The following is a 27,966-nucleotide window of genomic DNA, read 5'->3' on the forward strand; positions in this document are numbered from 1 at the left end:
TTTCCATTAACCTTTAAAATAATACTTGGTGAATAGGATCAAACAAGCCTTCAAAAAGGGCTCCATCTCCTTGCGAGCCTCTCTAATGATTCTAAAGATCTTGATACTGTCGCAGCGCAGATAGTGTTGCCATAGACCGGACTGCTTCTCGCAAGTCATGGTCTCCCTCTGCAAGTCTGTGAACTGGGAATCCAACATTAGCAATCCACAATAGCATAGACAGATAATAACATACTTGCATCGACAGATCCAATAACTGTATCACTAGCCTGGAATCGCACGCGCTTGCTTGAGCAGCGATGTTGTAGCTCCTCTGCGAAAGCCATTCAAGTTCAATGGCCGAAAACACGGTATTTTGTTCACCTTTGTGAGCTGTTTCCCGTATTTGAGTATTTAGCATTAAGTACTGTGGCTGTCTGATCCATGACGTACCTGCTTCAAGTACACGTATAACCTGAGCTAAAAGCCCATTAGCCTCTTCCACCGTTCCCGTGTTTCCTAATTGTGCTGAGACCAGACAACCTGCAGCTATGAAGAGGCTTGCAATATACTTTAGTTCCAGCAAGCTGTCATTTAGATTATCTATTACATGCTGAACACATTTGGCTGCTAGCAAGGTTTGCCCAGATCGAAGGGCTTCTGCTGCACATGGCAAGAGGTATGATCTGCCAGTTGCACCCAGCTGACACAGCGAATCGAGATAAAAGTGCCCTTGCCATAGTTAGACCATGTATGTACAGCGAATGTCCACCCCCTACCCTGAGTAAAGTCTTTGTTATTTAATGCCGCCTTATAAATCAGGTATAGCGCTGAAGGGCATTTCCTGTACTCATCTGCCATATTGCCCAGTAGCTTGTACGCCGCGGACACATTTGGAGTATCCGATGCACATTCTATATATCTTCTACTTCCTGTTAGAGTGCTGATAAGCCATATCAACAACTATTACTCACCTGACGAATATCGTTTTATTTTCTGAAGAACGTTGAAACATCGCTTCTTCGAGTACCAAGGAGCACCAGTGTTCTGCAACACGGAGATTGCCTTCGGACGATGCTATATCGACGTATTTCCATATGAGCTATAAGTTGTGTTAGTAGCTTGGGCCCCATAGCACATAGGGTTATTACAATCAGGCAAGCATTTGTGGCGTCCTCGCTCAAGAAACCTCGACCACACTTGGATATTCTTTTCGTCGTATCACACAAAATATTGCTACTGTTCGGCATGGGGAGGCGACTATTTGTCAACGTCCAGATCAAGAGGATGAAGATTCGCTCAGTCCACTCTTGCTGATCGGAAGTAGCAAGCTTTTCGACTAGAAGCTGTTGCAGTCCTTGCACATAGAAACTTGTCCTGCTTTCTATCAGTCTATAGCTTCATATATTAGGGTTTACTCACTCGTGATCTCGAACTTTCTGGAGGTAAAACACTAGTCTGTGCCTTTGTTAGATAACTTTATGCTATAAGCCACGGTGAGTCACCTACGTTTTTAACTCTGCCTCGTTGGGATTCAGTATATCTAGCATATCTCGTAGTACTTGAAGCCCGTCATAAGCATCGAAACATGTATCCTTATACTTTGTGTTCACCCACCTTGAAGATACGCATTGCCATTCCAGTGTCCTTCTCTGCTTAAAATCTCAAGTTGAAGCGCCTTGACAGCAAACTCATGGGCATACCTCTATAAACATGGTCAAAACTAATTATTCCAGTAACTGTCAGTCCCTTACCTTTTCAATTAGGTTCAGGGCTTTCTGCAGACGATCCTTAGCGACTAAGCTCTCGAGTTGGAGGTTTGCTCGGACTACGCTTCGTTAACTCTCATATGAAGACTTCGATCTGGCTGAACCCTACTAGATGCATGTAAAATGAGTAGTTCATCATTGTCAATGCTCTGGGCCATACAACTGTGGTAAAGCTCCCAAGCCGACAAGGCCCTCTCTAACCACTTCGCTGCGTTATCATATTGGCGGTCATCGAGAGCAAAACTTCCGATCTTATAGCATAACTCAAGGACACGTCTCTGGCCATATGCAGTAGCTATCGCCGGTATCTTCGAAAACAAATGGTCTGCTATATCGGGCCTCCCCTGCAGCCAGGCCTTATCTCAGCATGTCAGCGCTGAATATAGTCGCCTGGGGCTTGCATACTTACCAAATGGACCCGAGCCATATAATACCCCACCGTAGTTGATGCTATTTGCACCTTATCCGAGCTATCCGTCGATCTATCAAGTCTATCCAAGCGAACAGCTATTATCTCGATAATCTTTTGGCTTAGTTCAATTAACCCATGTTCTGGCCCCATTAATCAACATCTAGCTGGAAGACAAAAATACGATAGGGGAGTACCTGTGCAACTTTGGACGGTTTTTATTGCTGCTTCCAGCACTCTTCGGCTTCCTAGACCTTTCCATGAGGATCTGCTCTCCAGAAATCTGTAACACATCATATATTAATATACCTGAGCCGTGACTTGGCGCAGCGCAATCAAGCATGAATAACGCAATTGCGCTCACTATAAAAACGAGTCAGTCGATGTCGTTAATTGTAAACAAGTTTCTTATACCTTTACAATGAGTGATGTTTCCAACAATCGATATCATCTGCACAGATATATTCCACAACCTTGCTCCATGGGCGGCTAATTGGCGACGGATAGTAATCGGAGGAGCCGTGAGTAGAGGAAAGTGGCCAAGATGTTCATCCAGTGAGTAGAATGCATCGCTCATTGAGATCGCGCCCTCATGGGTATTGTTCTGCAGGTGTTGCAGTAGTTCTTTAGCGAGTTCTGTGTAATGTGTCAGAAATGAGGCATTCCGCAATCAATGAAAGAAGCACTCTGAAGGCCGCTCACCTAATATTGTTTCGGCTTTGGCTTCAGAATTGCTTGATGCTGTTGCCATGTCCTCGAACTTAGCAGTCTAGTTCTTGTAAGAGATGATCTTGCGCGCCTGACTATCAAATAGAATGTTCATATAAAGGGAAACCAGCTATTGCTAGTTGGAAGCTAATACTCAGATGTGTCCTGTGACATAGTTGTTGGATTATATTACACCCTATAATTTCAGATGGTCTTCCTCTTCGGAAGGCCATCCACATGATCAGACTACCATCACGTTATTCAGGTATTAAATTCAGGCAAGCAAATCCCAACGCATTGCTGCTCCCGCTATGAGCAGTAGGGAGAAAGAGTGAAGTATGATACAATTTTAACGAAATGTATGAGATGGGCTTAACATTCCAGCGCGTTCAGCTGCTAAAGCGCTTAGGTTGGCGTACATGCCGAGCATGTCCATTCGAAATCAATAAACCCCCCAAAAGTCCTACGCCGACAGCAAATTGAAACAAGGAATCAAGACATAAATTCATCTACTCTTTCGTTGAGATGGCAGGAAGTTTCCAACAATAAGAGACGGACTAAATTGCGAGTCAGACAGGGAAAGTATAGCGGCATAATATTCACTTACATATTGTGCGGATCTCTCCGGATTGTAAATGAAAAGCAGCAAGAGATCCCATCGCCAGGAGAATTAGAGTCAGGACTTTTCAATGTGCAGCTTGTGAGCATTGCCTTTTGCGTGTTATCAAAAGCAATTGCTCCAAATTTCTCCCAGTAGCTCACAAGCTGATCTTCCACAATAATTTCATGAATGGCCAGCTTGCCCTAGTACACGAGAACGTGTCAGCTTAATCCTTCAAGACGACCAATACCACCATCACCGGACTTACATCTCTTAGACTTTCGATTGGGACTCCGATCAATTCTGCCATCTCCTTATTGCCTCGAAAGATCTCACCCGTACGCCTCCAGCAGCAAGCCGGAATCGCCATACTAGCGAAGACACGATCGTATTCCATCAAGCTCCGTTCAAACCACATCTCAACAAGGATGAGTTCGATATCCGTCAGACTCTGCATTCTCTCTCGGAACTTTGGCCTGAACTTATCGAGTTGTCGGAGAATCTTCTGGCGCGAGGCTTGCTGCAGATTTTTTTCCATATATTGGTTTAACCTCGCATAGCCCTTTACGTAGTTAAACGGCCTGAGAAGGCCGGCATCGTATTTAGCCTTCAGGAGTTTGTTCATTCGCTCTTCCGGTGGATCAGACCCGGAGGGATCTGCTGCCGTCATGTAATACGTTTCCCGTGCTTTATCATTTACCGCACCACTAATCGGGCCTTGGATTGATTCGCCCTGAGAAGGTTGATTCTGGGTCAACGGCGGCGGTTGCGATTGCTGGAGTAGTGCCGCGTTAGGTCCCCCACCGAGTGTTGCCATCGAACTGATCAACGTCGGATCAGAGTAAATCCCTTGCAGATCATCATTCTGGAACATAGACCCATCATCCAAGAGGCTGTTACTCAGGAAGTCACCAAGAAGGTTGTACTCATTTGTGACCTCCGGAGCATTGAACATATACGAAGGATGAAAAGTGTGCATATCCTGAAATTGGCTTTGACCGCCAAGCCAATCATTGTAACCGAGAACTTGATGAGGTAGAAGTCAGCAACAACCTTAACAAAAAAAAAATTACCTACTGGGAGACTTACGTGGCTGGGAAGTTGCGCCGGGGGCTTGGCCTGAAGAAGAGGGGAGATTGCCGTGCTGCACAGACGACGATGGAAGCCCATTAGGGAGGATTTGCTGACCGGCAGCATCCTGGACATCGACATTACTAGTCATACCTTGAAGGACGTTCGAAAAGTCATTGTTCTGCACGCTTTCGTCATCTGCTACAGAATGTTCATGTTCACTCCGAGCGCGCTTCGAAGGTTCTCTAGGTTCGTCATGGCACAGGTGGCCAATATTGCGCTTTATACATCTTGTACACGGCCGCTCCTTTATTTTCCAAAGGGAAAGAAAAGAAAACAAGTGTCAGCAACTCTCGTGCAAGGCAACCGTAAGAGGTTTCACAAGGGTGAGCTGTGATGGTAAAGTTCAGGAAAAGTCGTACCGAATCGCAAGTCATATGCTGTACCACGTGAAGAATTGCCCTTTCGTCAGCAGATAGATTCCGAGTGGTTTTATTTACTCCTTGCTTTGATTTTGCGAGGGGGGAAGCAAATTGGACGTCCGGACAGACGACGAGTATTGCTGAAAGGGGCGTCAAGGGAACAGGCTTACCGATCGCCGACAGTAGACGCATGCTAAAAGAGTGGCAACAGGATTAGCGTCGTGGACTTCATGCCCGCGGAACGGCAAGGGGAGTGTGAGGATCCGCTGCCATTATCCTTGTACAAATGCATGTCGAGGTTGTTTGCTTACCATGATTAACCTTGCGACGCTTCTTGGGGCTGGCGTGAGTCCCCGCAGCAGCGTTTTCACCTTTGGACGCTGGAGAATTTCGCGAGTTATCTTTGGCGGTTGAGTCCATTTTGATAGCGTCTCCCTCGGCCATATTGTTCTTCAGATTTCCTAAGGTACCATTGCCGGAGTGTTCGGGTCTCGTGCCCGTTTGCGCAGCGTTTTTCTCGGTCATTGATCACTGGGCGCAAAAGCGGTTGCGCAGAATCAGGCTGTTTCGTTGTCGTTATCGGCTGGGGGGACACAGATAAGAGTCCGGTGGGAACTTGCAGGCATTAACTAACGCTCAAAGACAGAGAAAGCTCGAATGCATTGTAGGAAAGTAATACTTGAGAGTCTGTCGTGGCGCGAAAGTATGTATGTATGGTATGATGATACACGCGAACGGCGATTGCGATCGACTCTCAAGGTTTCCCCGCTGGTGTGCGGGACTTCCACCCGGACGGGTTGTATCTTTTCCCGAGCTCCTCCGCATTTCAGCTGCGGGAAACGCCCCAAGATGTCCCGATGCATTCTCTTGACACCATAAATCTCCTCAACCTCCCCAACTCTCCCTCGGAACCCCAAAACTTGATATTCAACAACCCAGCATTTCTGCATGTCCATATGTGACACAGCTGTACCTCGGCTGGACCACCTTATACACTTGAATCATACCCTTTAGGTTGAATTAAGTTATATACCAATTATGCTTTCTAGTATTCCAAGGTATCGGAGTGTTCTGATGTATTCCAAGACTCATCATTCTAAGTTCACCAGAAAAGAACATAGCACGTTCTAATGTAAACATATGCTCAGGCCTTCCACATTTGGAGTTGCTCCATACTAGTACCTCTGACGCACAGCCACCTCGTCATAGTGCGCCAGATTTAACTCCCATGATCTAGACTAGACCAAGTTACCTGACTAATCTCCCCGTGGGAATAAGGGGCTTTCCAACCTCCACCGAACCATGCATTCTGTGTAAAGACTAGCGATCCGAACCGTATGATGGCTGGTGCTTAAGTGCCCCGTTGGTGGCGTTTTCATAGCACGCTCATACAGAAAGGCTGAAGGAAAATTACGCCCATCACATGCGTAGTACTGAAATGATTCTTCAGGAATCAGCCCATTCTTCAATGGTCTATGCCCTGGGCCAAGCCGTTGCAGTCATGCACCTGCACTACGAACCGGAAGGTTCAGCTGAATGATAGGCCAGCCTGACTCGGGCGACCCTGTAGCTGAGGTAATACGACATCAAGTTTGATGAAATCCCAATCCGGGTCAAAGTTTCATATAGTTCACTCTTCGGGCCGGCAAGTCAGGCTCAAGGCGGTCTGAGACCGTGTAATCGCCTCACTTAGGCCTGCCAGAGGAGCTGTATTACTCTGCATGGATTTGAGATGCCCATTCAGCTGCTTTAACAAGTCCACTACCCCAGGATCGGTTTCGAGCTAAAGAGAGCACGTTAATGACAGCCCGGCAATGAGAGGAGACCGTGTTATTACCTCATCAAACGTAGTTTGAAAATCGTTTTCGCCTGCGAGTATGAACTGAGTATGATCTTGACTCTGCTGACCAGGAACGCTGAGCTGTCGAAGTACGGGGTGTTCCTTTCAATCATCAGTGACAAGTTCCGCGGCTTCACAGCAACACAGTCAGCTTACATTTTTCAGCTGCCTCTTCCGTTCTGCTTCTGCCCGCTTAGCATTCTTCTCCATTTCCTGCAATTGCTTCGTTTCCTTCGCAAGTAATGCCTCCTCTTTTTCGATTTCGGCTTTCAAGAGATCAGTGCTGTCAGTGACGGTAGCCAAGCTCGCCTCCAGGGAAGACTGTCGAGTATCAGTATTGGTTTGCTAAGGCAGTCGAGGAAGCTTCGTACGTGTTCTTTAAGTGCAGCCTCGTACTCGAAAACCGAATCCTTTGTTACAGGTGGAAATGGCATTCTAGGTAAGCGCTTTCCGAGGCTAGAGAGAAAAGTTTGAAAGTTAGGTCATTAGTTTACCAATAACAGAAGGCATGATAGGAGAAGACATAGAAAGATTCGAAATGCATACTTCTTCACTACGGCCTGAACTGCCGCCTGCGCTTCAATGCGTTTTCGCTCATTTTGTTGACGAACTATGACCGGGCGCTCGAGAGCTCGAAACATATCGCGAACCTTCTCTTGCATTGGCTCGGGGAGCGTAGACCATTTAGACTTGATCGTTCGTTCAGAGACCCGACGAACTTGGGGCTTCAGATAAGCAAAGCGCTTCTTGCGCATGTCGTCTTGATCATGCCCATCACCGGAGCTCTTTCGTTTCGGGGGCATTGCGACTTGATTAATCGAAGAGCTACAGGCCCTTAGGCCAGTTTCAAATTGAATAATGACAAAGAAAAGGTACGAAGGTATTGTGGTAGTGATGTGGATCGATGTCAACATCAACGCGCGATCGTTGATCTTGCTGCAGTGTCACATGCCAGAGAACCAGAATGACGCTAAACTAGTTTGAGCGCCCCGTGGGGCACTCCAGCTGACGGCTGCAGGTACGTTTGGAACTATTGCGTATCCTACGATAAACGCTCCTCGGCGGTTTTTTCTTGTGTCTCTGATTTCTCGTATGTATCTTTTGATTGTCTTACTTTAGAGTAGAACTTGGAAAGATTGTCTGTTTATGAAAGCCTTTACATACAAATACACATTTAATACCCATGCCCGAATGCAAGGGCATGCATTCTCTATAGCCGAATATATATCAGCTTCCTATTATGCGTACAAGACACAGATCATAAGGCTCGGCTCTTAGGCCTGAGCAATCAAGGGTATTATAAGGCATGAAGCACATCGTAACAGCAACGAGACAGGCTTGAAAGAACAGGAGGGAAGGAGAACACATAGATATCTTAGGGGATAGATCATGATCGCCAGATAATAAACGCCCCGTGAATCAAACTTTCAACAATGTACACCGCCTAAATCGCTAATCGCTTCAGCTCAGAGAACTTGGTAAAATTGCCTGTGCTCGAAAAAGTGTTCGACAGGGTGGGAAGAAGAAAAGGTAGGTCATAGTCGCATAATAGACATACGCGTTATCGAGGCATAACCAAGCCATTCATAGCTTTCATATCGGCTAGCTGCGCCTTTAGAATCTCATTCCCACGAAGTATCTCCTCTAGCCAGTCTGCAGCTTGCGTAAGCATGGCACTTTTGCTGAAGCCTCCACCCTTCAACCCAGGTACAAGCGTGCACAAATCATCGAATCCCTGCCTAATCAAGTTTCTGCGTTTTTGCTCAGACAAAATGTGATTACTGCGTTTTTGTTCCTCTGTGAGATTCTCCCTTGCTGGTTTGGCACCCTGCTGAACTTTCGATTTTCGGATGGTCTCAGTTGACATTCGCCGATTTTTGCCATAGCTCGTACTCTTGGATCTTCTTGACCTCGGTTTCGAGTCATCCTCCGAATTCTCATCCTCTTCTTCTTTGATCAAGGTCCTTTGCCGTTTCTTAGGCTGCGATAGATCTTCCATGCTGTCCCTGTATTCCCTGCGTAAATCACCGAGTGGCCCGGTTGCATCTGGTCCTGTCCAATGAGCACTGTGGTGGCCGGTGATACGTTCCGGACTTGGTGCACGAGTATTGGCAGCACTGCTTTGGGGCTCAAGAGACTCGAGATGGCGAAGCAACTCCTGCGTCTGTTCTTCTACGTTCGGCTGATCAGGCGGTGCCACATATCCTTGGTCCATAAAGCTGACATCAGAACCCCAATGAAGGGGCCGTACTTTAGCAGTGGCTTGTTGCTCTGGTGATATTGGATCTCGTACATCGAAGAGCATTTCCGACGTGTGATAAGCCATCGGTGTACGTGCACCAGTAAACGTGTTCGATTGTTTGGATGACACTGGTTGTGGTTGTTGGGGTTTTACGCGACCATTCAAACGGGCATTATTGTAGTCCATCTCTGGAAAAGAGGAGAATGGGTGATGTGCAAAAGGAGGAACGAGTCCAGCCCCATTCATGCCGTTCTGATAGAGCATGGAAGCAGCCGCAAAGATATCCGAATTTGAATGGTTAGGTAAAATGTCCATCCCAGATTTATCTAGGCCACGGTGAGGAAGTGACGGTTGTGAGAGAGAGGTTGTGGAGCCTTCGAATGTTGGAGGCAGTTCATCTGACCATTCAAAGTTTGTCGGCCCAAGTGACTTGTTCTGTTGGCCCTGTAGCCAGAAGTCGTTCGTGAAATGGTTGGAATTCATTGTCGTGAAGAAATTATCAAGCATATTAGACTCGTTATCATCAAGAAGGGCTGGCCCGGGAGGAGGCGCAGGTGCAGGTTCGTAAGGAGTATCCATAGGCGAAAGAAAGGAATCTGTAAGGTGAATGCGATTAGATTGAGGTATTTATGTGTCAAACTTCGGTTATACGTACAACCAAATGGTCCCGGTTGAGGGCTATCTCGTCCACTACGAGCCTGAGGGGCGTTCATATTCATTTTAATGGGAAAGAGAGAGAGAGAAAGGAGCGACAGAGTAAAGTGTGGAGGGGTAATGGTTTTTTGCTTGTGTCGCTACTCTATTGTTGAGAGCCACGTCGAGAGAGCAACGTGAGCATGCCTTGATCGGTCAATGGTCTGGACTTGTACCCTCAAAATCCGGGGTCATATAAGAGTACCGATAAGTGGAGTCCTCGGGCTCGTCTTGTCCTTGATGTACGAGCAGGGCCTTTTTGGAAAACCCGAACCACGGATATGTGAGTTGACTTGAGTGTAAGTATTAATCAAACACAATACAGAGCAGTAGCATTAGACGAGGACAAGGTTGGCCTGGTGGAAGAAAGGCCCCCGCATTGATATCATATGGGAAAGAGGGAGGAAGGAGTTAGTTAGTCGTCTGGGGATATGCGATGGTGGAGAGAGCAGTAGTAGCATTGGAGTGGAATCCGTCGGTCTTTTCGACTCGATCACATGCAAAAATTCTCGCGCTCGAACAGAAAAAAAGGTCGCGTGACGTAAAAACCATACCAAAAATACCCCACTGGTGTCTCTCAGTGTTGTTAAAGTTTCTGTAATACCGGGGTATTGTGACGCTCGGTCCTATTTCCCAATCCCGCTAGAAGAGGGTCTCAAATCCATGTCTTTTGCATGAATTGTCTGCTCTCTGCCACTCTGCTGTCTCTCTCTCTCTCTCTCTCCCCTCCCTTCCTCCTGGTCCATAAGTCAGGCCAGTATAACACCTTACAGACCCCTCCCCCTCAGTCCCCCCTTACCTTCGCATTACTATTCGGAAAAGACTTTGTATATACTACTTCTTTTTTTGGGGGGGAGTATTGGCCATCTACTCTTTTCCTCGTTCCGCTCTCTTCGGCCCACAACCAAGTGTACTCCGTACGGCCCGGAGGCCCACGGGGTTTATCCCGCGGGACGACTCACGTACCACCCAATTTTGCGGCTGACAGATGGAGGATCGGCCACCAAGGGTTTAGTCTTACCCCTGAACCAGCCTTAACAGACGTGCTTTGGAGGTCCTCAAGGACCGAGGTTCAAGATTACGTTGCACGGCTCCACGCTAAGTCACACCAACGCTACCAATAGACCGTTATCAGGTAGGAATTATTCGAGCTGCTGCCACAGCAGGTGTTTGTGCTAGTTTTCCCATTTCGTATTCCGTAATCTCGTCCAATTTACATGGTCTCTGCCGATTGTTGCCTCAAAGAGATCTGGGTTGACCCAGCGATCCATGTTAAGTTCTCCGTAAGGAGTAGGTACACCTCGTCTGAAAGGTGTGTCTCGCTGCCCATGCTTTATGTATAACGATCGCCTATCCATGGCTAGGAGAGATTCCTGACACCCCTATATAGTTTAGGGTGATATTGATCGGTGTCGTAACCATCTTCTACTGAGAAGTGGTCATGAAAAATTGCCATTGAATGGAGTTCTGAAGACCATGGATTCTACAGGCCTCACGGGTAAAGGCCGAAATAAAACTCAACTGCTAAAACCGTACGTATTACCTTAACTGTGATGCAGTTCAGGCGTCGCATACGATCTAGAACGCTGGTACACGTTACATTTTCTGGGGTGCTGCTGAGATTGCTGACTGGACTGCTGCTTGTGTATCGTCACAGTATCTTGCGTGCGTATGTCATTGGCTATTTGTCCTCCACCACTCCGAGGGTTATATCGTCTTTACGGGAAGTTTGGAGGAATGACTTGAACTATCAACAGAAGTGCAGAGTGGTAGGTCGTTCCATTAGTGGATACTTACATTATTGAAATGTTTCTTGATCATCTGGCATCTGCCCTTCCTTGACCCATATATGGCTTTTGCGCTTCGTGATCTACTTGCCAACACAGAATTCGATAGACGGTTTAGACTAACACTTGGATCACAGCTAGTTCGTGCACTGACGAGTGCAATACGATTGGAGAGCTTCCCCACATTCTGTGCTTCTCTTGTTGGGGGTTCGACGGTGCTTCCCCTAGTCATTTTTCGGCTGGCTGAGCTCTTAAGGCAAAGGCTTGGCTTCAAATGTAGTCAATCAGAATCTGCCAATTTTCTGCGTTTATGTCGACTTGTCTGTGCTTTTCTATCCGCGTGGTTGAGCTTTGAGCTGTTGAACCGAAGACCCATTAGGCTACAAGGAGATGAAAGGACGCTCGCTGACGATGAAAATAACGAAGCTGCTGAGAGGCAGCATGGAAGCAAGAATACAATACATAATAGGCCTCAATTTGCGGGTAGGACGATGGATCTGACGCTTTTTAGCTTTACCAGAGCAGTGGATCTCGTAGCCTGCATCATGTGGGCTCGATGGCGAGGGTGGCGGAGCACTCGGGGTCGCTGGAGTCGGGCAGAATCTCTGGCACCAAAGCTTGCGGATTCAGGCGTATTTGCCGCTAGTGCAGCAGTCGTGATGTGGGCATGGTTTTACCTCCCCGAAAGGTTGCCAAAGTCTTATGGGAAATGGATTGGAGAGGTAGCCAAGGTGGATTCACGGTTGATTGAAGCACTTCGCCGGGCCAGGAGAGGGGTCTTCGTGTATGGGAAAGACACGGGGCAAGCGCCTCTACTCGAGTCCATGTGCAAGGACTACGGCTGGCCTATAGAATGGGGTGATCCCTCCAAAACAGTTCCTATTCCCTGCGAAATGGTACACATGAGCTGTGGCCCTAACTGTGAGAAACACGCCGTATCTCGGTTCGCTCGAACTTTTGGATTTTCCTGTGCAACTTATATACCTTTACAAATTGCCTTTCGTCTCCGGAGATTGAACTCGATATTGTCACTCCGCCGGGCTGTATCTGATGCCTTGCGCTCATCGGCATTTCTTGCTTCGTTTGTGAGTATTTTTTACTATTCCGTCTGTCTCGCCAGAACCAGAATCGGACCAAGGGTATTCTCACGAGATGTGGTAACCCCCATGATGTGGGACTCCGGGCTTTGCGTTGGAGCTGGATGTTTGATGTGCGGCTGGAGTATACTTGTAGAAAGCCCCTCGAAACGGCAGGAATTAGCATTGTTTGTGGCACCTAGAGCTGCCGCAACTGTGCTCCCAAGGTTCTACGATAAGCAGGTATGGTTCACTCACTCCGTTTGATTGCTTACCTACATGTTCCCCAATTCCCGTGTGGCACCTCGTCTTGTGTTGCAATTTTATAATTGCAAGCTGGTTCCCCGTCATACCTTGTGTAATCCCAGAATTCAATGAATGCTAATCGGTCCTCAGTACCAACATCGAGAGCGCATTACTTTCGCTGTCAGTGCCGCTCTTCTTCTCACTTGTCTTCAAGAGCGGCCTGGCATGGTAAGAGGCGTTTTTGGCAGGATTGCAACGAGTGTCCTGAAATAATGAATAAATAGAGCTTACTACGACAATGCGTCATACCCAGAATCTTCTTCGACGTCTTGGACGTCATGGAAGGCGCTTTTTTTTTCCCCGTTGTATTATTAGAAGAATATAGAGCCTTCTTTTGCCCTTTCATTGATCCTGTAGTACTGTACTACGGTAAAATCAATATCATGGGCCTATGCGCTCAACTCGAAGCAGAGTTTAGATGTGATGCCGTCTTTCTAGGCATGGAGAATAGATTGAGTGCCAGAATATCTCCCGAGGTACCTAATACCTACCTCCAAGTCTCTTGTTTTAACCACGCAACGTTAACGAAAGTCGCCAAATAAAAGAGTGAGGATATTATGTAGCGGTATATCAATTCCTGCCAGGTCACTCCACATCAACATTCCAGGATCTTGACCGATAAGCACACAAGTAGCCTAGTTACTGATCTTACTAATATATGAGGTTTGATCCTTCTGCTGAGAGTTCATCTGGGGTTTTATGGTTTTATCATGATATTAATGAAGTCCAGCGTGTTTGACTGGAGTCCATATCTGTTTTTTCTTTCTCTGGAAAACTTAGCAGCAACTCTAGCTCTAAGGTGATTCCTATTGTATTAAAGGTAAGCTGGGCTGCTCTTGAATTCTATTGAATACTTACTAAGTAACTATTTCTAACCCACAGGATAAATTCAGTGTTAAATGATGCTGGTTTCTTGTACATATGTACTCTGTATTTCGCTCCCAATATGAGACGCTACAACGTGGCGGAGACGGGAATGTTAGTAAATCTGAATTCGCTTTGAACACTTCTCGCTTTTATCTTAAGATAAGTGTCTTCACCACTCCGTTTTCTATATTATGCCGAGGCTATGACGTTAGCCTTTCTTGAAGAGCTGCTAGAGGGGTACACGGACTTGGAGCTGGCTCATCACATTGTATCCTCGCCGTCGTGCGTGTCTTGTGGGTATTCAAGCTCTCCTCGAATCTCATAGCCAAGCAATATGAGCCTTCGGAGGTCGAAGATGCCTTGAGGCTACCGAAGTCGCCAGCCAGCTTGGGATCCGTGTTCCTTCCATACGAAAGATAATTAAGTACCAAGAAAATGCGTACATCATCATGGATCGGGTTCGAGGGTACTACGTTGGACGTCGTCTGGAAGGAACTGGGCTGGTTCATGACAGCTAAGCTTGGTCTGCAGCTTCGCCGCTTCGTGAAAATTCCCAGGTCTGTTACCTCATCAACTGCCGGATCGCTCGGCACAGTCGAATATAAGTCTTTCTGGCTAGAAGATCGCTACGGTCTTCCGGCGAATTCTGGCCCTGCCGAAATTGTCCACGTATCCTGTTTCCTTCCAGTACGCATCCATGTACAATTTCAACATTCCTCAAGACTAGGGTTGGATGGCCCGTTTATGGTGACATCTATTTGCCTGGATCATGGTCGGCTATCATGAGGCTGACGCTCGCCTGCTACGAAATATGCGTTCTAAATTCACACGATTCGCCATTGGAAGAAGATACGAGTTGTTGGAAAAAGGCGGTCCCTCAAGATACCCTGTAACCTGATTGGTGAATTCCACGCAGTTTATCTTCGTGTTCTCAATGATTCCATAGAAGTAAACATTCACCGTTTGCCAGAACCTCTGGCGCTTGCTAAAGGGAACAGCTCCGACGGGTGCTAAGCAGTTCAGTATTAGCTTAAGACTCTAGGGCAAGACCTATAAACCAAATCTTACAATATATCCTTAAAACACTACATCCAGCTACAATAACATCAGCAAGTCCATTCCAGACTGAGTATAGTCTACTCATTGGATACTACCTTAACTCAGTCATCAATCCACCCAAGACCGGCCTAGCCGTATCAGCAATATAGTCGCAAGATATATAACCTTTGATCCCCGAGTAAAAATATTTTCTCTCCCCTTGGGTATTATTGCAGTGAAATCAAAATCTAGTTACTTATTCCAAGGACATTATGAAATTATAAATTGGCCAGGAAAAGGGTGTGATGCATGTAGTTAAACATTAAGAAGTTGTAAGGAGTGGGCGTACTTTGTACTATATTTAGAAGATTCAGGATGTAGGAGAGCACGAGATAAGAAAGAGAGCATGCTGACACTATTCGATTAGGGCCTGTAGTGGGCCAGGTTTTCACAGTTAGGCCTGTTATTATGTCTTGTCGCGGTAACGACTCCCCTGGTGAACCAGCCAAAGAAGTGGTTATTATGAAGTGGGGCCGGGGTCAGTGGAGGGTGAGTCCTCCGTATTGGTGTTGAAGGGTGAGTAAATTACCTTGGAGGCTTGAGCAAATTAACTGATACCCCGTGCACCCTCTCAAAGCAGCAAAATCCGGATCAGGCAGGAAGGGGGTGCTTCCAAGTGGCAGTTTTTTACGCGGTAGAAAATACCTACCAGCCTAGGTACTCCTACTACACAGTAAAACAATAACTACTACTAGTAGATAGGGTTCAGTTTATTGAACGAATTGGTGCTAATTGGTGGTTGGCATGCATCAAAGTTCGGTCTTATCGATAAGTACGTCTGATCGCCAAGGTTGGATCACGTGCTGGACGGCCTTCAATATTGCAAGGTGAGTTCTCCGCATATATCCGACTACGCATCAAGTCTGTCGCAATGTATGGTCGCATAGTCTCTCCGTGGGCCCGGTTTACGTTACCGGGAACAGGTCTTCGGCTACAAACATCTACAAATGCGAGATGTTTTGAGCCAGGGAAGAGATACTTCTCTCGCAATTCCTTTTTAGGACAAAATGCCTCCGCACCGTTTAACACTCCCCAGGCTCAGAAGCGGAATGCGTCTACACTGTATTATTATCGCGCTGTGCTCTTTGCGGCTCATTTCTAACAATATCTAGGTACTATACGGCGAGCCTTATTCTCGGAACGGTTGCGCTCGCATACAGCTCCGTCCCTCTATATAAAATGGTGTGTATCAATCGCCAAGCGCCCGTTTATCCGCAGCAGGAGCTAAACTCTACGGTTATGTAGATTTGCCAACAGACTGGTTGGGGTGGCCAGCCCATCCTTACTCATCGTGGAGGAGACGCCGATACCGCATCTCGTGTGACGCCAGTAACAGACGCTCGTCGACTCCGAATCACGTTCAATGGTTCAGTCTCCGATGTCTTGCCGTGGAAGTTCACTCCTCAACAGCGCGAAGTCCGGGTATTGCCCGGTGAAACGGCGCTTGCCTTCTATACCGCAACGAACAAGGGTCCTTCGGATATCATTGGTGTTGCAACATACAGCGTAACGCCCGGCCAGGTTGCCCCGTACTTCAGTAAGATTCAATGTTTCTGTTTCGAAGAGCAGAAATTGAATGCTGGTGAATCTGTCGACATGCCTGTTTTCTTTTACATTGACCCGGACTTCACGAAAGACCCGCAAATGAAGGGGATTGACACCATCACACTCTCATACACCTTCTTCAGTAAGGAAACGGCTGGCCTGCAGAATTAATATATGACGGATTGCTGATACAAAACAGAAGCGCGATATGATGACAACGGAGTTCTCAAACCGATACCAACAAACTGATTACATAGACTGATTACTGTTTCATCCCTATCGAAACAGTAGCGCTTGGATTGACCACCTCCTAGCTTCAGTAGACAAGGCCATGTTGAAAGCCTGGTAGCCTGAGATGGCGTCGACGAAGCGAGGTTGCCCAAGCAAGTATAAAATAATCGTGAAGCGCCAGGTTAGGCTCTGGCGAAATACCTCGTAACCTATCTCCATATCGGGAGATCTATGGGCTCCTGGGGAATTTGGATCTCCTCTCTAGAAAGAAGACACATAGATGTATCATAGCAATGGATATCTGTACATTACGTTTTGCTGCTTGGTGATACCAACTGTAGTCTCTCATAGTTCAATCAGGTGAAAATTGCCCGGAATGACGGCTTATATACTTCCTTCTCAGTGGCAACGTATTAAATGGCTAAGTTCCGTGGCACTATCCATACATTGAGAGGCTGATGATCTACTATTTTGCACTGGTATCTATGATGGTCAGGGCCCGTGCACGGACCACCAATTAAGCTCGCGTGTCACGACCTTTCCGACGCGTCTTGCTCTCCAATCAATCTAAGCTATCTTTACATTTGTGAGAAGCACTCGATAGCCTCACAACACCGTAACAGATACGAGAGCACTAAAGATGGCTTTGCTAGTAGACAAGCTGCGACCACGCTCGCTCGACGCCCTCTCATATCACCATGAACTCTCCGCGCGCTTGAAGTCACTGGTAATAAGCCTGAGCCAGATTCTTGTTAAGAAAGACCACCAATTGACATTACCATTGTTCTAGGCACAAAGTGGAGATTTCCCCCATCTACTCATGTACGGACCATCAGGCGCAGGCAAAAAGACCCGGACAATCGCGACACTAAAAGAATTGTACGGCGCGGGTGTGGAAAAGATCAAAATCGATGCTAGAGTCTTCCAGACGACGAGTAACAGGAAGCTCGAATTCAACATTGTATCTTCTGTATACCATTTGGAAATCACACCTTCGGACGTCGGAAACTATGACCGTGTCGTCGTGCAGGAGCTTCTCAAGGAAATTGCGCAAACACAGCAGGTCGACCTCTCCGCAAAGCAAAGGTTCAAGGTTGTCGTTATCAATGAAGCAGATCATCTGAGCCGTGACGCCCAGGCAGCTCTGAGACGGACTATGGAGAAATACAGTCCCAACCTGAGACTGATCCTGTTGGCTAATAGCACTTCGAATATTATTGCTCCGATTCGTTCCAGAACCCTGCTGGTCAGGGTTGCGGCACCAACAGAAGACCAGATCTGCTCCGTGCTTAGCGCTGCAGGCAAAAGGGAAGGCTGGCCGGAGGCGTCTGGACTTAATAAGAAGATAGCAAAGGAGAGCGGACGCAATCTCCGACGCGCGTTACTCATGTTCGAAGCTATCTATGCTCAAAGGTATGATCGGTATTATCTTTCATTCTTGGCTCTAGGCTGACCCTATTCGACCAATAGTGAGAAGGTGACAGAGAACACTCCGATCCCACCACCGGACTGGGAGGTGCTCATTTCTATCATGGCTGATGAGATTCTGGCTGAGCGGTCGCCGGCTCGACTATTGCAAGTCCGGGCGCGCTTGTACGATCTCTTAACCCACTGCATACCGCCAACTACTATTATCAAGGTCTGACTACAAAGCGATCAAGAATTATCCGGTCAGCGCTGACTAGTATCTTAGACCCTCACCTTCAAGCTCATCGCCAAGGTAGACGACGCTCTGAAGCCCGACATTGTTAAATGGTCTGCATTCTACGAGCACAGAGTGACACAAGGAAGCGTAAGAATCCCGATCCCAACTGCAAACACCCAAGGATACTGACCCACCTTACAGAAAGTAATCTTCCACCTTGAGGCCTTTGTTGCCAAATTCATGCGTATATATGAAAGGTTTGACTCCTTAGTCACACTACAGCCAAGCATTCACACTAACAATACACACAGTTACCTGATGGGCATGGACTTCTAAACCGTAGAAAACGAAGAAAAATTAGTAATCCACGATTTATGATTGTTCTGTATAATATGTGACAGCAGCCTTAATTGGGAGGCGCGCATTGCATGGTTTCTGCGGCGGGATACAGATTCAGGTTTTGATGAGTTCGATCGGCGTTTCTGTAGAGTATCGCAAAATAAGTCGGTAATATCTGCAAGCAAAAGCTTCAGTGCCCGCTTAGGAATCGGGATCGAAACTTACGTAGTAGTTTAGAATGTCGTCGTCCACTAGGACCAAGGTCTTCCCCATGGGGAAAAAGGTTGAAGACGGACATGATAGACTACGTCATACAATTCCTCTATAAATTGGGAGGGCCAGCCACTGCCGAACTACTTTGGTTTAGCAAAGTTTGGACCAATTTCGAACGTACCTTTGTAACAGGAATTCACTTTGAAGTTCTTTTATTCTATATTACACCAGGCCTTGGAGATTATGTCGGATACTAGGCTGATGGATACTGAACCGGGTGGTGAGAGTACTCAGTCAGTTTTCTTTTCTCCCTAATTATTTGCTTTTTTCGCGGATTTCATCTAACCATACATGAAGGTATGAATCTATTCGAGAGTTCACGGAGACCCCGGCGAAGCAAACTGGTCAATTAGGTGGTATGTTGGTTCTGTTTGGCGGGGACACCATGTCTTATTCGGAGTAATATTGGAACTGACTACCCTAAGCAAACATGCCACATACGAGGAGTGAAATGATGCGTCTCTGGGATCCGGATACCAGTTCAAAGGTGGAAGATGAGGATGCCGAATGGGCAAGGAGATTTTCAGGACAAAGCGGTGTCATGGGAGAAGTGGATAAAGGTACAGTTGATCTTTGGTTTCCTTCAATCTAACTCCGTGTATAAGACATCGACACATGTGGGAATAAAACATTCAAGAAAGAACCAAAAGCTGATGATAATATACACAAGACCTCAAGCCCGAAACCCAAGATGGCGATGCAGAAGCAGCGAGGAGTAGGAGACAGCAGGGATATGGACCTGGTTCCGGCGTTGGCGCTTAGGATTTGCCGCGCGCAGATATTGTACTATTACGGTCAAATGGAATTTATGCGATTCATTTATTGAGAAGCAGAGGGGCTAGACGAGGTCGAACTGGGTGGCGTAGACATGTTTGCTGTGCCCAGGGCTGGGCTCCGGCGGGGGCGCTTCAGACTCTCCAGAGTCACGCCGTTGCCGAGCTTCGTCAAGCCGACAACAGGGGGGTCGCCCTTCTTACAGAATTCCCAGAGGCCTAGACCGGAATGCGTTGTTAGCATGGAACCGTTACCGCCCCGTTTGTAGAGCGAGAGCTATGCTTACCGGGCAACTTGTGGCCAGCCAATCTGAAAGCCTCCCTTGCGACCTTCTCGTGAATATCGCCCTTCAGTTCAAACACGATTCTGCTGACACCGACTTTCGCCGTCCAGTAGTCGAACTTTCCCTTACCCTTACCCATACGCTGTTCGTTACCCTTGGTGTACACACCGATGTTGGCGCTCACACGCTTGTAAAGCGTATAGTTCATTCCTCTTAAACGTCTCTTAATGGTCTCTTCTGCGATCTTGAGTGACGAAGCCGGCAGTCGGCGGTCATGGTCCTTCATGCGCAAGCCGTAGTCACCCCAAACGACAGTTGTACCGCGAGAAGAACCGCCAGTCGCAACATGGGGGCGACCCTTGGGAGACTTCGACGTTTCCATGAATTTCGGAGTAAGCCAGTCAAGAGCCGGAGAGGTCGTAGAGAAGCATCGTGATAGCGGAGAGGCCGTAAAAGTTGTGGATAAACCTAATGTTGAGACGGTCAGCCTTCCGGCCCTGTAAAGAAAAATTCTTATGGAAAGAAATCCGACGTACAGGTAGGCCGAAAAAGGGCCAATTGAGGCCCCGAGAACATCTTCATCGTGGAGGCCATGGTGAGATCTGATGCCAGGCCCTTTTCGTAGCGAATTAGCGATGTTGGATGAAGACTTCCAGACTATCGGCGTATCTGCAAGTCCGATTTTCCCCCAGTCCTAAACTGGTAAAACGAGCTTGGGCACGGACCATGCGCGTGTTCCTTACGTAAGCCAATTAAGTTCACGTCGGCGACGATAGCTCAAGGCAGCGCGTCGTGTTTTCCGATCTAGTTGCCTATTATGGTCATTTCCTAAGAGCGCTTGGTGCATTGTTGGTTCAAATCTGCACTTATCATCCCTAATTCACCTTCTGTCTGTCCATGGCATGCTCTGAAATTTCTATAAATCATCATGCCTGCTGATATCAGGAGCTTTTTTGGTGGCAAGCCGAGTAGCAGTCAGGGCTCTAGTGCCTCTCCTGTTAAGCCGCCCGCAAAGAAAGAGGTATGGAAGGCTCCGCTGCCAAATCAACTTTTCGGGTTCTGCGATGCAGGCTGTAATTTCGTTGAATCAAACTAACATGAATTTCTCTTAGGAACCTGCTGGCAGGAAAAGACGTAAGACGTCAACCGCCCTACTCACTTGCGCCTTCATTAACCGGTCATATAGGCGGGAGGAAAGTTGTGGATGACAGTGATGATGAGGACGATATCAAAGCGACCAAGGCGCCAGCCACCAAAGCTAAGGAGTCAACAAAGCCGTATGCATTGCAAAGTACCTGCTCAAACCTGCTGGCTCATCCACTGACCATCCCCGTGAAGGAAACCCGAGGCACCGCAAGGGGAGGTAACGACCACTTCGGACTACTTCGCCTCCAGTAAGAAGAAAGGAAGGCCGGCCAAAACCAGTACTGCGATGCCCGCTGCGGAGACTCAGCCCCCCAATAACGCTGTTTCAGAAGAGGGCAAAGCCAGCAAATCGCCGCGAGCGAATAAACAGACCGAGAAAAAGGAGACCCCCAAGCGACCAACGCGCGAATCTAAGAGGAAAGCTACGACTGTCCTAGATGATGAAAAACTCGGCGATGATGACATATTTGCAACGGAGTTTGGAAAGCCAGGTAAAGGAGATGATGATTATGTTGAGGATGAGCACAGTGAAAAGGATAGCGATCTCGAGGAACTTGCAGTGAAACCGGCTACTGCAGCTTCAAGTAGGTCTGGTCGTAGGAAGCCAGCCTCGAAGTTAGACTCAGATGACGATGATGTAGTTATGGAGGATGCGCCAAAACCGTCGAAGAGAGCAACAAAATCGGCCGCTTCACAGCCTGGAAGGAAACGGAAATCTGAAGCCCTGGGTAAGGAGGAGGACGATGAGCCCCAGGAAAGCCCTAAGAAGGGTACTTCACATTCGAAAGCATCGTCAACGGCTCGTGCGCCCAAAAAACCAAAGGGGTCTCCGTCTAAGAAAGACCAGCCCGAAAGGAAGGAAATACAGGACATCTTTAACAGTATCCCAACTGTCCGACCACCCTCACCCCCACCCGAATCTGGAGACAAGAAGAAGTTTAACCCTTTCGCTGCACGCGCGCGCTCCCCCGCGGCAGCCGGAACCGCTGAAATCCCGGTTGGGGCTGAAAACTGTCTTGCAGGGTTGTCTTTTGTTTTCACCGGCGTCCTTGACACTTTGGGTCGTGAAGAAGGACAAATCCTAGTCAAAAAATATGGCGGCAAAGTTACTGGAGCTCCGAGTTCAAAGACAAGCTACGTTGTCCTCGGAGGCGATGCCGGCCCCAAAAAGCTTAAGACGATCAGGGACCATAACCTGAAAACAATCAATGAAGAGGGTCTCTTCGAGCTCATCCGAAGACTGCCAGCCAATGGCGGCGACGGAAAAGCCGCTGAAAAATATGAAGAAAAGAGGAAGGCAGAAGACAAGAAAATTCGAGCCATGGCTGCTGAAATTGAACAGGAAGAGAAGCGCAAGGCGAAGGCTGCTAGTGCAGCGTCAGCTAAGGCGCCCGCGGGACCCCAGGCACCATCAAATTCGCAAGGCCCCAGGCCTGAGGATGAGCTCTGGACCACAAAGTATGCACCAACGTCAATGAACATGATCTGTGGCAATAAAACCGCTGTCGAGAAACTTCAAAGTTGGCTTCGGGATTGGCACAAGAATGCCAAGGGGAACTTCTCGAAACCTGGTAAGGATGGCACTGGAATTTACCGCGCGGTCATGATCCACGGCCCTCCAGGAATCGGTAAAACAACCGCAGCACATCTTGTGGCGAAGCTCGAAGGCTACGATATCGTCGAAACTAATGCTAGTGACACGAGAAGCAAAAAGCTCGTTGAAACCGGTCTTTTGGGTGTCTTGGATACAACGTCCCTGCAAGGTTATTTTGCCGCTGATGGCCAAAAGGTGCACAGAGAAAAAAAAAATATGGTATTGATCATGGATGAGGTAGATGGAATGTCAGCTGGAGACCGAGGTGGTGTTGGGGCGTTGGCTGCTATTGCAAAGAAAACTCACATCCCACTCATCCTCATATGTAACGAACGTAGGCTTCCGAAAATGAAGCCTTTCGATCACGTTACGTATGAGCTACCCTTTAGACGTCCGACTGCTGAACAGATCAGGGCTAGACTCTCAACGATCTGTTTCCGAGAGGGTCTGAAGATCCCCCCCCCTGTTCTCGATAGTCTCATCGAAGGGACGCATGCCGACATTCGTCAAGTTATTAATATGCTGTCGACTGTGAAGTTGGATCAGCAAAATCTGAATTTTGAGAAGGGGCGGGAGATGTCCAAGGCCTGGGAAAAGCATGTCATCCTGAAGCCTTGGGACATCGTGTCCAAAATCCTCAGTGCTCAGATGTTCTCTCCAAGTTCCAAAGCGACGTTGAACGACAAGATCGAACTTTATTTCAATGATCACGAGTTCAGCTACTTGATGCTTCAAGAGAACTACCTGAGAACAAGGCCAGCCTTGTCCAGTAATTATCAAGGCAAAGAGCAAAAGTTGAAGTTGCTCGAGTTAGCGGATAATGCAGCGTCAAGCATCAGTGACGGTGACCTGGTTGACAGAATGATCCATGGAACACAACAGCAATGGAGTCTGATGCCAACCCACGCTGTCTTCAGCTTTGTTCGTCCCGCCAGTTTCGCTTACGGCAATATGACCGAGCGAGCTGGCTTCACTAGTTGGCTAGGTCAGAACAGCAAACAAGGTATGTATCCTTCAACCACTTCTATATCTATTTTGCTAACAGAATAACTACAGGGAAACTTTGGCGTTGTACCAGGGAAATCCAGGGCCACATGCGCCTTCGTGCCTCCGGGGACCGTGACGAAATCAGACAACAATATCTACCCCTCATCTGGGATAAGCTTGTTCGCCGGTTGATGAAAGACGGAAAAGAAGGTGTTGAGGACGTCATTGATTTCATGGACAGTTATTTCCTCACCCGGGATGACTGGGATGCTCTGGTCGAGCTTGGTCTTGGCCCTATGGATCAATCAATGGTGAAATTAGATACACAGACGAAAGCGACATTCACACGACTCTATAATCAGCGCTCGCACCCACTTCCCTTCATGAAGGCTAGCAGCGTCGCTGCTCCAAAGAAAATGCCAAAGGACAAGCCCGATATTGAAGATGCAATCGATGAGTCGGATGATGAAGTGCTCGAGGATGATACCAAAGAGGATGATGAAAGTGAAGAACTAGACCTGAAGAAGGACAAATATGTCCGGGTACCAAAGAAACCAGCCTCGAAATCCGCGGCGAAGGGCGGCTCAGGCAAAGGGAAGAAGGCTAAGAAGGCCGCCGACGATGATTTTATTGATGATGACGAGAAACCGAAGAGAGGGAGAGGTCGCAAGGCTAAGGCTTAGTGCGTCTCACTCTTACACCGTGAACGTTTGGTGAGATGAACCTCTCTTTCCTTCTGGAAACCACACCAGGTGTAATGGTCATTAGTAGTTAAGTACTTGTATTATATTAGAACGATGACTATGTTAAATCAAACACCATCATTTCGTGCCAATAATGTAGCAGTCAATCTAATTAATATAAACAAATAATCTACGAAGGATCGGCGGCGCATTATCTACATCCATGTTTCTTGGCTGATTTATCTGCGGAGATTGTCTTGGGAGAACCCGCAATTTGCTGCTCTTCCTTCTCCGCTACTCAGCACTAACCCTTCGCCAACTCCCTTCACGGCCTTATTGTCTCTTCCTTGTTTATCTTCCCTTTACTCTACATCGGGCTGGTCCTGTTTGAGAACGAACCTTCATTTGAGCACTTTGTCGCTGACCACGTGCAGCGCATCTATTTTACTCTCAACGCAGTACTTAAGAATCATGCCCAGACGAGCACCACCAGCGACTATACGGTGTCTACCTTAAACCTACAATATTCCTGATCGCCGCCAAAGTTTGATATCTATATCCTCTCAACATTTACTCAAAGCCGTGGGAAGATGTCTCTCCTTCACAATGAAGAGTACGTCTAGTGATCCGCACCTCGCAGCTGCTCCCGCCACCTTCCCCGCGATCGCCCTTCATACCAAGAATTTAGTACTAAAAGAATTGTAGTTTTACGATATGGCAACTGCGCACCTCTTATCTGTCCACGATAAAAGACGGAATAGGCGACAGACTCATCAACGTGAATAACTCGGTTCTCAATACTCCTGGATTTCGCGCAGCGGGCTGGTCCTCGGCCTCAACAAACCCCAGCGCACAAAGCGTAGCAGCCCATATTCGCCGGACGTATTCTCCTCCGATTCCCACCACCGCTGCGGTTACTTCAGAGTATTACCAGCTAGGCGTTTCTAGGGATGCGAACGAAGCCCAGAGACTTGGTTTAGGGGAGGATGGCGAAGAAGATGAAGGGGGTATGGTGACGGGCAAAAGCTCTACGGAAGTGATAGGACGCCGGCCCCATGGACGTGCTGGGAAAAGGACCCATCGGAAGGAGCGACAGCAAAACGATTCTTATAAGCAAAGAGATGCGGAGGAGGATGACAGCAGTGATCTGAGTGATGAGAGCGACGATGATGTGGATAGTCAAAGGTTGGTCGATACGAGTGATTTGAGGTTCTTATATTCTCCGACTGCATTCTTGTGCTAATCCATTGCAGGGCTTCCCAACAGATTAAATTTCCTAAGTTGCCAATACGGACACGAGCCGGATCCTCTCCAATACGTTCAATTGATCGTCAAGAAGGCCCACAAGTTATGGTCACATCTCCCTCTCACCCCACGATGGGCATGCATTATCGCACGGGATCGCTAGGAACCGCTGTTAGTGTGAATGAGCGGCCACGGCGAGATACAACTACGACCGCCAGCAGCGACATGTCTTCGGATAATGAGATGGGCTCCTTGGCTTCGCGGAAGCAGATTCAGTTTTCTGGTCAGGATCAGGTTATAGAGTTGACTAGTAACCGGCGCAGGGGAGCTACTAGTAGGAATCTTGGAGGACTAGATGAGCATCCGGAAGATTCAGGAGCTGAGTCCGAGGACTCGGCACTTTCATCCGATTTCGATGCCACGGCTGGTTCTGCATCGCTCCTGGTGGGCGTCGGTATCACTGGAAGCCTAGATTCATCATCGCCCATGATGATGCACAAGTTGCCGAATGGAACAGGATCTCAAACAGCATCTCCTAGGAAGGCCAAGACACCGGCTCCCGAATTGCAAGATTTGCCTCCACCGCGGCCCATTAGCACAGTACAACCCGTTAGTTTGCTATCGAAGGCACTCAACGCGCGCAAACGTGCACCGACCAATCCGGTCGAGAAATTTGCGGTGCTATCGGGCAAAGGCCTTACTGATGCATTGAATATCAAGTTATATTTGCCGTTTTCTTCTGACCCGGAGGAGCCGATTGACCTTCCTATTGCCCGAGAATCTAAACTCGCGGAGCAACCAGCTCCCGTCACCGTGGTTGAGGCGATCGGTTTGGCACTCTGGCGATACTCGGAAGAAGGTCGCCAACCTGCCATTGAACGTAACAAATTGACTGTTAACCGATGGGCGCTTCGAATGGTGGAAGACGGCGAAGTGGAATATGACTTCCCTGCCTTAGGACGAACGTCACAAATTACGGATTTTACGTCGAATAACAATCGAGCAGCTGGGGCACGAGGGAGAGGGAGAGGGAAACAGTACGATGAATTTGCGCTGGTGGAGGCTTCCGATAGTGAATTTGAAGAGAATGAGCGCCAGTTCCCCACGGAGAGCCAAGCAGTTCCTCCTGAAGACACCAATGATGCAGCGTCAGCTCTCAATGTTCCCTCCGCCCAACCAACTTCTCAAAACAAAGCGCCTCGACCCAATCCGATCTTAGGCCAACCGTTCTCGTCGGCCCTGAATGATAATACGCTCACGCCGGCCGATCGGCCTGCGGTGCCAACGTCGCATGCTACGCCGCGCCTGGGGGTCTCGAAGACCCTGAAGATCCGCTTCATCAATATCGAGGGCTCTACGCAAGTCACGACTCTCAATACGTCCACTGACAGCTACATCGCGGAGATATTGGACTCGGTATGCAAACGCTGGGGCTTAGATAAGGGGAATTACCTCCTGAAGGTGATGGGATCCAATACGATCGCGCCTTTAGACCGCACCGTGGAAGCTCTGGGGAACCTTACCGATCTGGATCTCGTGCGCCGGCGATTTGGGCCCCAGTCTTTGACTGGCTCTCCAGGCAGCTCTTCCCCCAATGCACCGCTTCAAATTGACAGTGGCACTGTGCCGTCGAGCAAGAAAGGGAAGAAGGGCGGACCGCGCATGTTACATCCACTGGCGCAGCAGCAGGACCTCATTGGGGGCTACTATCGCCGGTACCACGTGTTCCGCAAGCAATCCATGTCTTTCACTGCCTCGAACCACAAGATTCTCACGTTTGACAATGACTACATGCACATCATGCCGGGGGATACTGCGAAGACTGGATCGGACACCAAGACCCGGTCGATTAGTTTCAACGACGTCGTTGGATGCAAGGTGAGCCGTCGCCATCCCAAGAACTTCCGGGTGGTTGTGCTTCGTGGCAACGATGCGAACGAGCAGAAGCGATATGACTTTGAGGCGCGGAACGCACTGGAAGCGGTGGAGATTGTGGATGAAATCAAGAAGAACATGGCACATTATCGGATTTAGCCTCTGTCCCATTCCATCGGGGACATCTCAGAACGACGTCGAGACGATTGATATTGTGAAACGACATATCATTTGCTGTATAGAGACAGGCAATACCCAAGACATGATCACGTTCTAGATATGTCGGCGTAACCTTTCGTAGTTCCAACCCAACATAAGGACCACGCTCAGTTAAAAAGCGACATTCTATATTGAGTATTTTCTCCATATCTGACTTATTTCCTTTGGGGGCATTACTATTAAGTGGACATTGGACACTACTACGTACCTACTGAAGCTCCAGCCAATCCACTACTAATCGAGTTAACGGCCGAGAAGG

The 27,966-nt window shown here is 48.0% G+C and overlaps 10 protein-coding genes across 10 annotated transcripts; 5 read left to right on the forward strand and 5 right to left on the reverse strand.

The window, feature by feature from the left end:
* Window positions 1-6: 6 nt before the first annotated feature.
* Window positions 7-2,908, reverse strand: BDV38DRAFT_288147 (uncharacterized protein; the record flags this gene model as incomplete). The annotated part of the gene is made up of 15 exons (XM_032061001.1): window positions 7-183; window positions 236-372; window positions 433-711; window positions 759-904; window positions 954-1,081; window positions 1,131-1,356; window positions 1,402-1,437; window positions 1,489-1,540; window positions 1,597-1,684; window positions 1,734-1,807; window positions 1,858-2,104; window positions 2,158-2,278; window positions 2,355-2,520; window positions 2,578-2,793; window positions 2,860-2,908. The coding sequence occupies 15 exons, from the start codon at window positions 2,906-2,908 to the stop codon at window positions 7-9; spliced, it is 2,142 nt and encodes a 713-aa protein (XP_031908058.1).
* Window positions 2,909-3,139: 231 nt separating this feature from the next.
* On the reverse strand, window positions 3,140-5,576 carry acuM (gluconeogenesis transcription factor RDS2). Its single transcript, XM_032052855.1, has 7 exons — window positions 5,271-5,576; window positions 5,130-5,152; window positions 4,960-4,977; window positions 4,556-4,844; window positions 3,735-4,492; window positions 3,473-3,669; window positions 3,140-3,422 (listed from the first exon to the last, which is right to left on the reverse strand). The coding sequence occupies exons 1-7, from the start codon at window positions 5,482-5,484 to the stop codon at window positions 3,371-3,373; spliced, it is 1,551 nt and encodes a 516-aa protein (XP_031908059.1). The 5' UTR covers window positions 5,485-5,576; the 3' UTR covers window positions 3,140-3,370.
* Window positions 5,577-6,589: 1,013 nt separating this feature from the next.
* On the reverse strand, window positions 6,590-7,602 carry BDV38DRAFT_288149 (uncharacterized protein; the record flags this gene model as incomplete). Its single annotated transcript, XM_032061002.1, has 5 exons — window positions 6,590-6,742; window positions 6,797-6,901; window positions 6,956-7,120; window positions 7,171-7,255; window positions 7,346-7,602. The coding sequence occupies 5 exons, from the start codon at window positions 7,600-7,602 to the stop codon at window positions 6,590-6,592; spliced, it is 765 nt and encodes a 254-aa protein (XP_031908060.1).
* Window positions 7,603-8,036: 434 nt separating this feature from the next.
* BDV38DRAFT_225889 (basic helix-loop-helix domain-containing protein) lies at window positions 8,037-9,914 on the reverse strand. Its single transcript, XM_032052854.1, has 2 exons — window positions 9,697-9,914; window positions 8,037-9,637 (listed from the first exon to the last, which is right to left on the reverse strand). Exons 1-2 carry the CDS (start codon window positions 9,758-9,760, stop codon window positions 8,361-8,363), a joined length of 1,341 nt encoding a protein of 446 aa, XP_031908061.1. The 5' UTR covers window positions 9,761-9,914; the 3' UTR covers window positions 8,037-8,360.
* Window positions 9,915-11,210: 1,296 nt separating this feature from the next.
* On the forward strand, window positions 11,211-13,116 carry BDV38DRAFT_275473 (uncharacterized protein; the record flags this gene model as incomplete). Its single annotated transcript, XM_032058036.1, has 4 exons — window positions 11,211-11,266; window positions 11,299-11,503; window positions 11,659-12,840; window positions 12,994-13,116. 4 exons carry the CDS (start codon window positions 11,211-11,213, stop codon window positions 13,114-13,116), a joined length of 1,566 nt encoding a protein of 521 aa, XP_031908062.1.
* A 1,089-nt stretch (window positions 13,117-14,205) lies between these two features.
* Window positions 14,206-14,556, forward strand: BDV38DRAFT_288152 (uncharacterized protein; the record flags this gene model as incomplete). Its single annotated transcript, XM_032061003.1, has 1 exon — window positions 14,206-14,556. The coding sequence occupies one exon, from the start codon at window positions 14,206-14,208 to the stop codon at window positions 14,554-14,556; it is 351 nt and encodes a 116-aa protein (XP_031908063.1).
* A 1,183-nt stretch (window positions 14,557-15,739) lies between these two features.
* BDV38DRAFT_297371 (cytochrome c oxidase assembly protein CtaG/Cox11-domain-containing protein) lies at window positions 15,740-18,728 on the forward strand (the record flags this gene model as incomplete). The annotated part of the gene is made up of 10 exons (XM_032063114.1): window positions 15,740-15,930; window positions 15,981-16,050; window positions 16,114-16,555; window positions 17,141-17,145; window positions 17,285-17,371; window positions 17,435-18,057; window positions 18,115-18,283; window positions 18,338-18,436; window positions 18,491-18,546; window positions 18,601-18,728. The coding sequence occupies 10 exons, from the start codon at window positions 15,740-15,742 to the stop codon at window positions 18,623-18,625; spliced, it is 1,767 nt and encodes a 588-aa protein (XP_031908064.1). The 3' UTR covers window positions 18,626-18,728.
* A 256-nt stretch (window positions 18,729-18,984) lies between these two features.
* Window positions 18,985-19,787, forward strand: BDV38DRAFT_226131 (uncharacterized protein). Its single transcript, XM_032052856.1, has 4 exons — window positions 18,985-19,134; window positions 19,199-19,257; window positions 19,327-19,461; window positions 19,572-19,787. The coding sequence occupies exons 1-4, from the start codon at window positions 19,085-19,087 to the stop codon at window positions 19,661-19,663; spliced, it is 336 nt and encodes a 111-aa protein (XP_031908065.1). The 5' UTR covers window positions 18,985-19,084; the 3' UTR covers window positions 19,664-19,787.
* On the reverse strand, window positions 18,985-20,607 carry BDV38DRAFT_262554 (mitochondrial 54S ribosomal protein uL16m). Its single transcript, XM_032056106.1, has 3 exons — window positions 20,495-20,607; window positions 19,962-20,426; window positions 18,985-19,893 (listed from the first exon to the last, which is right to left on the reverse strand). Exons 1-3 carry the CDS (start codon window positions 20,550-20,552, stop codon window positions 19,721-19,723), a joined length of 696 nt encoding a protein of 231 aa, XP_031908066.1. The 5' UTR covers window positions 20,553-20,607; the 3' UTR covers window positions 18,985-19,720.
* A 279-nt stretch (window positions 20,608-20,886) lies between these two features.
* On the forward strand, window positions 20,887-27,647 carry BDV38DRAFT_275476 (uncharacterized protein; the record flags this gene model as incomplete). The annotated part of the gene is made up of 7 exons (XM_032058037.1): window positions 20,887-20,979; window positions 21,071-21,092; window positions 21,145-21,235; window positions 21,297-23,701; window positions 23,755-24,367; window positions 25,074-25,553; window positions 25,622-27,647. The coding sequence occupies 7 exons, from the start codon at window positions 20,887-20,889 to the stop codon at window positions 27,645-27,647; spliced, it is 5,730 nt and encodes a 1,909-aa protein (XP_031908067.1).
* Window positions 27,648-27,966: the final 319 nt, after the last annotated feature.

Source organism: Aspergillus pseudotamarii (genome assembly GCF_009193445.1).
Source record: "Aspergillus pseudotamarii strain CBS 117625 unplaced genomic scaffold BDV38scaffold_93, whole genome shotgun sequence".
Lineage (NCBI taxonomy): Eukaryota > Fungi > Ascomycota > Eurotiomycetes > Eurotiales > Aspergillaceae > Aspergillus > Aspergillus pseudotamarii.

Coding starts and splice junctions, on each gene's coding strand:
- BDV38DRAFT_225889 (XM_032052854.1), bottom strand. CDS start 9,760: ATGAATATGAACGCCCCTCAGGCTCGTAGTGGACGAGATAGCCCTCAA. Junction 9,638..9,696: donor TCAACCGGGACCATTTGGTT/GTACGTATAACC, acceptor TTCACCTTACAG/ATTCCTTTCTTTCGCCTATG.
- acuM (XM_032052855.1), bottom strand. CDS start 5,484: ATGACCGAGAAAAACGCTGCGCAAACGGGCACGAGACCCGAACACTCC. Junction 4,493..4,555: donor CGGCGCAACTTCCCAGCCAC/GTAAGTCTCCCA, acceptor TACCTCATCAAG/TTCTCGGTTACAATGATTGG. Junction 3,423..3,472: donor CGGAGAGATCCGCACAATAT/GTAAGTGAATAT, acceptor CTCGCAATTTAG/TCCGTCTCTTATTGTTGGAA.
- BDV38DRAFT_226131 (XM_032052856.1), top strand. CDS start 19,085: ATGTCGGATACTAGGCTGATGGATACTGAACCGGGTGGTGAGAGTACT. Junction 19,135..19,198: donor CCGGGTGGTGAGAGTACTCA/GTCAGTTTTCTT, acceptor CCATACATGAAG/GTATGAATCTATTCGAGAGT. Junction 19,462..19,571: donor CATGGGAGAAGTGGATAAAG/GTACAGTTGATC, acceptor AATATACACAAG/ACCTCAAGCCCGAAACCCAA.
- BDV38DRAFT_262554 (XM_032056106.1), bottom strand. CDS start 20,552: ATGGCCTCCACGATGAAGATGTTCTCGGGGCCTCAATTGGCCCTTTTT. Junction 20,427..20,494: donor GGCCCTTTTTCGGCCTACCT/GTACGTCGGATT, acceptor TCTCAACATTAG/GTTTATCCACAACTTTTACG. Junction 19,894..19,961: donor GGCTGGCCACAAGTTGCCCG/GTAAGCATAGCT, acceptor ATTCCGGTCTAG/GCCTCTGGGAATTCTGTAAG.